The 9,774-nt window shown below is 44.1% G+C and overlaps 1 protein-coding gene across 1 annotated transcript; it reads right to left on the bottom strand.

Moving 5' to 3' along the window:
• Positions 1 to 6,491: 6,491 nt before the first annotated feature.
• LOC140357640 (complement C1q-like protein 2) lies at positions 6,492 to 7,894 on the bottom strand. Its single transcript, XM_072442144.1, has 3 exons — positions 7,630 to 7,894; positions 7,324 to 7,458; positions 6,492 to 6,858 (listed from the first exon to the last, which is right to left on the bottom strand). The coding sequence occupies exons 1-3, from the start codon at positions 7,847 to 7,849 to the stop codon at positions 6,569 to 6,571; spliced, it is 645 nt and encodes a 214-aa protein (XP_072298245.1). The 5' UTR covers positions 7,850 to 7,894; the 3' UTR covers positions 6,492 to 6,568.
• Positions 7,895 to 9,774: the final 1,880 nt, after the last annotated feature.

The raw sequence follows: 9,774 nt of genomic DNA, 5'->3' as shown, positions 1-9,774 counted from the left end.
TGCTGTTCGGGAGAATGCTCTGTCGCCAAAAGTTTTGAGTCGGGATGTTGGTGCAGTCAGGGTGAGAGAGGAGGAGGATCAGAGAGCTCGGGAGGGGCGGTGGGGGATGAGGAGGTCAGACAGGTAGGGGGGGGCAAGGTGGTGAAGAGCTTTGAAGGTGAGGAGGAGTATTTTAAAGTTTATGCGCTGCTTGATGGGGAGCCAGTGGAGAGAGCGGAGAACGGGAGTGATGTGATCACGGGACCGGGTGTGGGTGAGGAGGCGGGCAGCGGAGTTTTGGACCATTTGGAGTCTGTGGAGGGAATGGGAGGAGATGCCAGTGAGGAGGGAGTTGCAGTAGTCAAGGCGGGAGGAGATGAAGGCGTGGATGAGGGATTCAGCAGCGGGGAGGGTGAGGCAGTGTCGGATTTTGGCGATGCGGCGGAGGTGGAAGTATGAGGTCTTGACGATGTGGCTGACATGGGGAGTGAAGGAGAGGGTGGGGTCCATGATGACACCGAGATAGGTATTGTGGCTCATTTCGCGTAGAATATTAATCTCCATGGAGACGAGCAAGTTATACAGTGGACATTTAACCAACGAGTCTAAAGATGAAAGATTTTTACGATTTTCAATATTCAGTGATTAGATTTTCAAGATTTCAAATTCAACCGTTAAATTCAAAGCGTAACATTTTCAAGGAGGAAAATCTGAATTTTACCTGTTGCATTTCAGGACGTGAACATCTGTGCGCTGAGTATCTAAAATTGTTCAGTTTTAATTTTCAAACTTAGAAAAGCCAAAATGGACACCACAAAATTCAGTTAGTGAAATGCAAAATGGAGAAATTCAAACTTTTTTTTTTCTTTTCTCTCGAGGCTTAACAATTCCAAGTGAGTAATTCTCAAACCTGACGGGACGAGGCCGCGTGGAAAAGGCGGCTGTGCCGTCGTGTCCTGAGGCGAGACACACCAGTGCTTTGCGTTTCGCTCAGATACAAACTATGATACTATGGCAAATATCACAATATCCATCACATACAAACATAAATGAATTTGGTTTTCCGCTAAATTTTTGAACTGGACTGAAAAGTATAATTTCTTAATGGTTTGAGACTGCGGGGGGCTCTTTTTGAACGTTCAGCCTTAGGGGTTTGAGTCTGGGTCTTATGCGAGCGGAAATATATAAACAAAAGTGACTAGAAAAAATATAAAATCTGTTCTTATTCTTATTAATTCATTGTTATTAATTAATTTGATTTAATTAACTAAATGTATTTATTTTATTAAATTTATTTTAGTTATTTATTTTATTAATTTCATTTTTATTTTATTTATTTTATTTATTTTATTTATTTTATTTATTTTATTTATTTTATTTATTTTATAATCAATATCCTTTATTTCTCAAAACCTAATACTAATTTGACTTAAGTAACAACATCAACTTCAAATACTGAACATAACGTTGATTATTACTGTATTTATTATAATTATTAACCTGATGTATCTTATGCCAAACGGAACAACCAGAAATCTGACTTGTAAATATAGACTTTTTACCACTGAATAGTCTTGGGAGCAGGATCTCTCCTTCGTGGCGGTTCTGTCCAAGGTTTCGACTTTTCCCGCTGTAGTTTTCCCTCACAGAAGGAGGGTCTAAAGACAGGGGGCGCTCTGGGACAGTTATCCTTTTGCTCAATTGCTATGAACATTGCTTCATCTGCCGCTTGATCCTCTGACTGACTTTCTTTGAGTTAAATCAACATCAGCTTTAGCCAAAGTCAACAAAAAGAAGGTCTTATCTTGCTTGAGGACAAAAGTAGAGCTGCGCTGTCCTGACTGTTTATATTATATTCCTGTAACAAAGAGCCAGTTTGTTACACTAGCTCTTGACACTTTTCACCACTTGCACTTTAAATTACATTTCACTGTAATTGCACACAGCACTTTAAGCATCAATTTGCACTTTCAAAAAGACAATTGCACAAAATTGATTTTAAATATTTATTGAAGTAATGTCTGTCCTTTTTTGGCGCACAGGGGCCCTTTATTTGAAGCCGTCTGTCCTGGAGGGAAAAGGAGACAAATGAAATTGTAAAGTCATTTGGATGTGTTTAATGTATAGTGTCGGTGTAACACCTCATTCATCCACGAGTGTTCCATTGTATTATTATTGATACCAGCCTATTTTCTATTATTCATATCTATTAGCTGACATTAGTTGGATTTTCCAGTTTTATTATTGGCCTAAATGGTCTAAAGCCTTTAACCACTCTATTGAAGAGAGTGAGATGAAGATTCTGAGCAGGAGAAAAGATGTTTTGAAAGAGTTAAAGAGGCAATATTTGTTAAAAAGGAAGCCCCCTATGATGACAATACGAACAAGGCAGTTTACGTCGCCCGGATCGGCGTCACCGGGGCCCCATCCTGGAGCCAGGCCTGGGATGGGTGCTCCTTGGCGAGCGCCTGGTGGCCGGGTCTTACCCCACGGGGCCCGGCCGGGCACAGCCCGAAAGAGCGACGTGGGGCCGCCCTCCCGTGGGCCCACCACCCGCAGGAGGATCCATAAGGGGCCGGTGCAGAGAGATCTGGGCGGCAGTCGATGGCAGGGGCCTCGGCGACCAGATCTCCAGACACAGAGACTAACTCTGGGGAAAGATGGTTTGAAAGAGGAGTTAAGGAAGCTATTATTGTTAAAAAAGAAAAACCTTCTTTAAACAGAAACGGAGGGCTAAGGTTTAATCTTCCTGTAGTCTACAATGGGATCCTGAACCCCTGGAGAGGACCAGGACATTTAGATGCTAATCAGGTACTCAGGGGGGGTGAGCCAGGGTCTCACAAAGACAAAGGGGAGACTAATAGCCCATTAAAGGTTTGAATAGGCTCAGTAGATACCAAGAGGGTAAGTTTCTGTTGAAACAAACAACTCTTTCTACTTCAGGAAGGCTCCTCCCAATGGGCGGGTCTTACCACAGAACAGTATTAATATCGGAGTTCTCGACCTAAATTCTGTTATTGACAATGACTCTTGGATTCGAGAGTCGAAACGTCTATTTTTTCTAACTGAGTCCAGATGACTACAACTGAAGCTTTTTCTACTATGGAACACGCCTGGACGAATGAGGGATTACACCGACTTATTAGAGCAGAATGGATTTATAAATAAGTGCTTTGTGGATAAACATGAAATTTCATACATTTTCTTATTCAGAGTAAAAACATGACGCATTTGGTACATTTTTAAGACCCTTTTTTAAAAAATGTATCGGGATACGTATCGTAATGAGGGAATTGTATCGGAATATACAAGTATCAGGATACGTATCGTATCGTGACCCCTGTATCGGGATACGTATCGTATTGCAAGGGTCTTGGCAATACCCAGCCCTACTAGAGACAGCTGTAATTTGTTCTAAAGCGGGTCTAAAGCAGGACTAAAGTAGACCGTGGGTGCTCCGCTCACCGTGCCGTGGGTGCTCCGCTCACCGTGCCGTGGGTGCTCCGCTCACCGCGGGTGCTCTGCTCACCGTGCCGTGGGTGCTCCGCTCACCGTGGGTGCTCTGCTCACCACGGGGTGCGCCATGGACAGCGGGTGAGGCGCGTATGCCACGAGACCCCCGGTTTAAAAGACCCATCACTACTGCGTTTATTCATGTGTCAATATCTCATGTTACAACGTGGGCACCTGCGGTTTATGACAGGTGCGGCCCTGTTAGTTTCATGAATCATCCAGAAATGGTCTTGAAGTGGCACATTTTGGAGCAGTTGATGAGCATAAAGTCACAGCAAGAAGCAAACGAAGCATCAACATGGACAAAGTGTCCAACCACTGGCGAAGTGAGAAGGACAGAAGTGCAAAAATGTAACATTAAAGTCAAAATGTTTGCATATTCTAGTGATATTTAAGATGCTTTATTTATGGATATTAATAATTCTATGCTGTTACTACTAGATCATTTATGGATAGAAGAAATGCAAATAAAAAAACAGTCCAAAACTCTTAAACTTAACAACTTTTATGCTTCACTTAACGAAACCACATTTCCAAACCTCCGGAGGACGTACAGAAGATGCTGGTCTTGTTTGGCTCGACCTACATATGTGAGACATTCAGTGTCATGAACATGAACAAAGCCCGTCACAGATCCAGCTTAACTGATCAACACCTCGGATCTATTTCATTTATTTATTTATGTATTTGTTTGTTTGTTTAATTAATTAATTAATTAAATATGGACATAGCATTGGACGAACCAGATGCAATGTTTTAAGTGTTAGAGCAAAATAAGCTAATTTTCAACACCTGTCCATAAGAAGCTTTTAGAATCGTAACAATACAAAATTTACAGACTATATACAATACATTTCATTTTATACATCACCATGTGCACAGTTCTGTCCTGATTTCAGCCACAGTTTCAAACACCTAATAAAGGTGCTCATGTCAGTCTGCAGTTTTAAATGTGTGGGGAGTGAGATCCACAGTCGGGCTCCAGCAGAGGAGAAGCTGGACTGTCCAAAAGATGTTCTGTGCTTTGGAACCACACAGTCCCCACTCACAGAGGCTCTGGTGTTTGGAACCACACAGTCCCCACTCACAGAGCCTTGACGTCTGACGGCTAAACCATAAAACAGTGGTGGCACATGATTATGTAACATTTTAATGTGCTAAAATTTACAAAATTCTCAAATGTAAAACGTTTGTGCTTTCGGATGATATCACAATGGTGCCACCTCAAAGGCTTTCTATCAAACACCTTTGATCGATCCTGAGAATTGCCACAACAAAACTTACACTAGACTTTGATGCACTGGCAAAACAGGGAGATCAACAACACTGTTCCCACTGAAATTGAAGGTCAGTTTTCCTGCTGTGTTTATTCAACTGAAATATAATTCAATTAATCATTATTTAATGCATTTGGAAAACAATTTGTACATTGATCCTTGCAGTTGTTGCTTTGTTACAAGTTACAGGTCAAATCTAGCGTGTAATTTATAGTACTTAATTAGTTCACACAAACACACCATCCATATTTTCCTGAACCGGCCCCTCGGTCAAATTTTAGAACCCGATGTGGCCCTCGAGTCAAAAGGTTTGCTCACCCCTGTTCTATGGTATGTTTGAAGGAGCAGAGAATGTGACGATGTCTCCTGATCCCCATGTCACCAAAAACTGGAGCCCAAAAGAAAAGATCATGTCTGGGACTCTCCTCGGGCTCAACAGTCTCAGGGCAGGAGCACTTGCTAAGAGACCCACATCTTATTACTTTTTGTCAGGCAACTTTGTCAGTGAGATGTATTTACCGTTACCAAGCTGACCACGCCTCAAGAAGCAACAACAGCTGATAAGTGACGTGTCAGCACTAAGACCGGCGACAGTTCTGAAGCTGTCTCGCGGATTGCAGCTGAAACAGACTCAGCAAGTTGTGTCACGAGAAGAAAATAGGATGAATACGTTGTAACTGTCGACGAGATGAACGTTACCAAAGAGAGAGACCCGTGTGCTTTGCTTCAACAGACCTAGGCATCTTGGAGCGATGACTTATGTTAGCTTGGCGCTCTCGAAGCCACTGGGGCTCAATGTGGGGGTCTCCAGACGATATGAGAGAAAACACTCATAAACCCTTCAAATGGTAAATGTACTTTATTATTTGATGAGCTTCCAAAGTAATTTATCTCGGTATAAAATAAAATTAATAGAAATGAAGCTGCGTGATCATTTTTGGGGTGCCCACTTTTCATGTTTGGGGGTTGTGAATGCCAACAATTGTTATTTTGAGGGTCGCGACAATTTCAATAATGTAGCAAACATAAACTGAGCTTTTTTGAGGGTTTTTTCCAGTGACAGATTCAGAAAAGTTGCAGACGGAAACAAAAATACACGTTTTAATAGCAACAACATCATAAAAGACTATCATTGTTAGTTTTGCATGAATTAAAACGTAGCATTCTCTGACTAAATAAGTCACTAATTAAGTGATTGTATCAACTATACTTTTGGTTTGCTTTCAGAAATAACGAGAAGTTGCTTGCTCTAATAGGCCTAACACTTGCTGCTGAATCCCTCATCCATGCCTTCATCTCCTCCCGCCTCGACTACTGCAACTCCCTCCTCACTGGCATCTCCTCCCATTCCCTCCACAGACTCCAAATGGTCCAAAACTCCGCTGCCCGCCTCCTCACCCACACCCGGTCCCGTGATCACATCACTCCCGTTCTCCGCTCTCTCCACTGGCTCCCCATCAAGCAGCGCATAAACTTTAAAATACTCCTCCTCACCTTCAAAGCTCTTCACCACCTTGCCCCCCCCTACCTGTCTGACCTCCTCATCCCCTACCGCTTTCTACTTCTTCTGTCTTGTTCATTTTATCTGTATATTAATGTGTATTGTACGTGTTGTCCCCCCCTGTCTGTAAATACCCCCCCTTTTTTAATATATGTTCAGCGTCTTTGGGTCACTGAAAAGCGCTATATAAATAAAAGTTATTATTATTATTATTATTATAAGTATTGTAATGACAGAGATTGAGCCATAAAAGACTGATTAAATATGAACGTGAAAGCGACAAACCGAAAGTAAGAATTTAAGACTCGTGTGTGAACAGCAGAAACCCAGCAAAGGTGTTGTAGTTCATTCCGTCGTCGTAGACCAGTCTGTTTGCTAACAGCTCCACGTAGACAGTGTCTCCGGTCTCTAGGGGGAGCACTGCTGCGTTACTGCCCATGTCATTACCGTCTGATTTATCAGTGTCCCACACAGACACCACACGCTCCCCATTTTTCTTCAGGCTCACAACTGAATTTGGAGAACTTAAGTTGTTGAACATCGAGAAGCGAAAGTAGAACACGCCTTTGATGGTCGCTGTGAAAATGCCTGTGAATAAAACACGTCAAATGTGTTAATGGCTCATCTTCATAGACTATGACCCATGGATTATCTGAAAAAAAAACATTACAGAGAGATCTGCCTTCATAATTTTTGTTATTACTTAATCATTACTGAGTTTACCCCGCTTTGAGTCATTGTGTCTTTAACGTGATACTTTACGGTATTGTCTAAGTATGACAGACCTACTTATATGTTAGTGAATGTGAGAGTGAAAGATTGTCTGTAAATTCTATGTCCCTGTGTTGGCCCTGCGACGAGTTGGCCACTGTCCAGGGTGTACCCCGCCTAAGGCCCAAGGTCACTGGGATAGGCTCCAGCCACCTGCGACCCCGAAAGGGAACAAGCGGTAGAAAATGGATGGATGGACACCTACTTATGCAGCACTATGATATCCCTCTGTCAGAACCAGCAGAAAGAGTGTATTTTATACTTCCTGTTCCCATGTAGTACCTGTGGCAGGATTGTAGTTGTTGCCAAAGTTGGAAAAGACTTTCTTGTACTTCAGAGGAGTGTCGATGTTGAATGGCCCTGTGTTTCCACTGCCAGATTCAAGCAGAGTTGCTGAAAAAGCCACTTTGGGAGTACCTGAAATGACACAAGTTTACACAATTAATTAAATGATAAAATAATTATAGTCCCAATAGTTAAATGATACGTAGAGGGGCCGACGGACGTGCATGAAATGTCTTGTCATCAACAGTATGTAAAGGATAACTGGGATGTAACTTCCAGCTGTGCTGTCGTAATATCACTTACCGCGAGTGATGCTCTTCAGTTGAGTGAGTTCTCTCTCAGCGTTGTCCAATCTGGCCTCCACTTGGGTCATTTTGTCCACAAGATTTGCCACTTTCTCAGTCAGAGCCCCCACTGCCATAGCAACGGAGCCATCGACCCAGTGATTGTCAGCCTTGTTCGGATTGACCAGGAGCTCGCTCGCTGCACAGCCGAGCAGCAACAACAGGACTGCGGTCTGCATCGTGTTTGTGCTCAAATCAAAATCCTGTCACTTTGAAATGGGGACTCCTTTTTTATACTTGTGCCTCATTATTACAACACCTGGGAAATAGTGGTTAAGTATTAACTGATGCGGTGGGCGTAGCTGCCTGATTCCTTGTGCAACAATGACTTTTAGACTGTGACCCTGAAGCGTCTATATTTTATGTTTTAAAACTTGAAACGTATCAATATAACCAACGTAAAATTGAATGAATAATTGAAAAATGTTATAGGGTTATCTTTGTGTTGTTGTTGTTGTTGTTGTTTGGGCCTGTTCATACTAAGTGGTTGTAATGAATTTATTGTACTGAATTTGACTGATTTTACTGAAACATTCTGGGGATTTTTTACTGTACAAATCACAGAAGGAAAAAAGACAACATGTTATTACAACTTGATTTAGGTTCGAATCCCTCATGACGAGGACTTTAGCTTTGGGACAGCTCAGAGTGGACTTTGTATTTGTTGGATTCTAACATCTTTGAACACAAACAAAGTTGGATTGGATCATGGTATGAAACTGGTTCTGGAGACACTGCCACTTCACTTCTGTAAAGTGTATTAAAGTAATGGCCAACGTGGCACTTTGAAGCTCGTTTGTTTATTGAACAGTTGCATCATGCCCAAGGGCAAAGATGCTCGTTCCAGGTCTTGAAAGCTAATCTCATCTGCAGTCTTTAAAAAGGAAGAGGGAACAATACTCACCCAAACAAAATTAGTATTTTCTGAATAAATACTAAACTGTACCTGAATACTTCCTACCATACTTTTTCTTCATAAGGTCGATCTCAGCAATTCACAAAAAGACTTTTGGTCATTTCAAGTTTGTGGCGCAGTGAGATGCAGAGACAAATCACTTTTCACACTTTTCTGTGCCTCACAGTGTGGGAGTGGCCTCATGCAGCTGTGCCTCAGTGTGGGAGTGGCCTCATGCAGCTGTGCCTCACAGTGTGGGAGTGGCCTCATGCAGCTGTGCCTCACAGTGTGGGAGTGGCCTAGTGCAGCTGTGCCTCACAGTGTGGGAGTGGCCTAGTGCAGCTGTGCCTCACAGTGCGGGAGTGGCCTCATGCAGCTGTGCCTCACAGTGTGGGAGTGGCCTCATGCAGCTGTGCCTCACAGTGTGGGAGTGGCCTCATGCAGCTGTGCCTCAGTGTGGGAGTGGCCTCATGCAGCTGTGCCTCACAGTGTGGGAGTGGCCTAGTGCAGCTGTGCCTCACAGTGTGGGAGTGGCCTCATGCAGCTGTGCCTCACAGTGCGGGAGTGGCCTCATGCAGCTGTGCCTCACAGTTTGGGAGTGGCCTCATGCAGCAGTGCCTCACAGTGTGGGAGTGGCCTCATGCAGCTGTGCCTCACAGTGTGGGAGTGGCCTCATGCAGCTGTGCCTCACAGTTTGGGAGTGGCCTCATGCAGCAGTGCCTCACAGTGTGGGAGTGGCCTCATGCAGCTGTGCCTCAGTGTGCGGGAGTGGCCTCATGCAGCTGTGCCTCACAGTTTGGGAGTGGCCTCATGCAGCAGTGCCTCACAGTGTGGGAGTGGCCTCATGCAGCTGTGCCTCACAGTGTGGGAGTGGCCTCATGCAGCTGTGCCTCACAGTGTGGGAGTGGCCTCATGCAGCTGTGCCTCACAGTTTGGGAGTGGCCTCATGCAGCAGTGCCTCACAGTGTGGGAGTGGCCTCATGCAGCTGTGCCTCAGTGTGCGGGAGTGGCCTCATGCAGCTGTGCCTCACAGTTTGGGAGTGGCCTCATGCAGCAGTGCCTCACAGTGTGGGAGTGGCCTCATGCAGCTGTGCCTCACAGTGTGGGAGTGGCCTCATGCAGCTGTGCCTCACAGTGTGGGAGTGGCCTCATGCAGCTGTGCCTCACAGTGTGGGAGTGGCCTCATGCAGCTGTGCCTCAGTGTGGGAG

Source organism: Eucyclogobius newberryi, unplaced genomic scaffold, assembly GCF_026437365.1.
Source record: "Eucyclogobius newberryi isolate DKJ021-1_F unplaced genomic scaffold, fEucNew1.0.hap1 SCAF_13, whole genome shotgun sequence".
NCBI classification, from domain to species: Eukaryota; Metazoa; Chordata; class Actinopteri; order Gobiiformes; family Gobiidae; genus Eucyclogobius; species Eucyclogobius newberryi.
This window is presented reverse-complemented; position numbering and strand designations above follow the sequence as displayed.

Bases quoted from the DNA above. Each gene is read 5' to 3' on its own strand.
- LOC140357640 (XM_072442144.1), bottom strand. From the start codon at position 7,849: ATGCAGACCGCAGTCCTGTTGTTGCTGCTCGGCTGTGCAGCGAGCGAG. The intron at 7,459-7,629 runs GTAAGTGATATT...GTGTCATTTCAG, and splicing joins ACTGAAGAGCATCACTCGCG to GTACTCCCAAAGTGGCTTTT. The intron at 6,859-7,323 runs GTACTACATGGG...TTTTATTCACAG, and splicing joins CAACTACAATCCTGCCACAG to GCATTTTCACAGCGACCATC.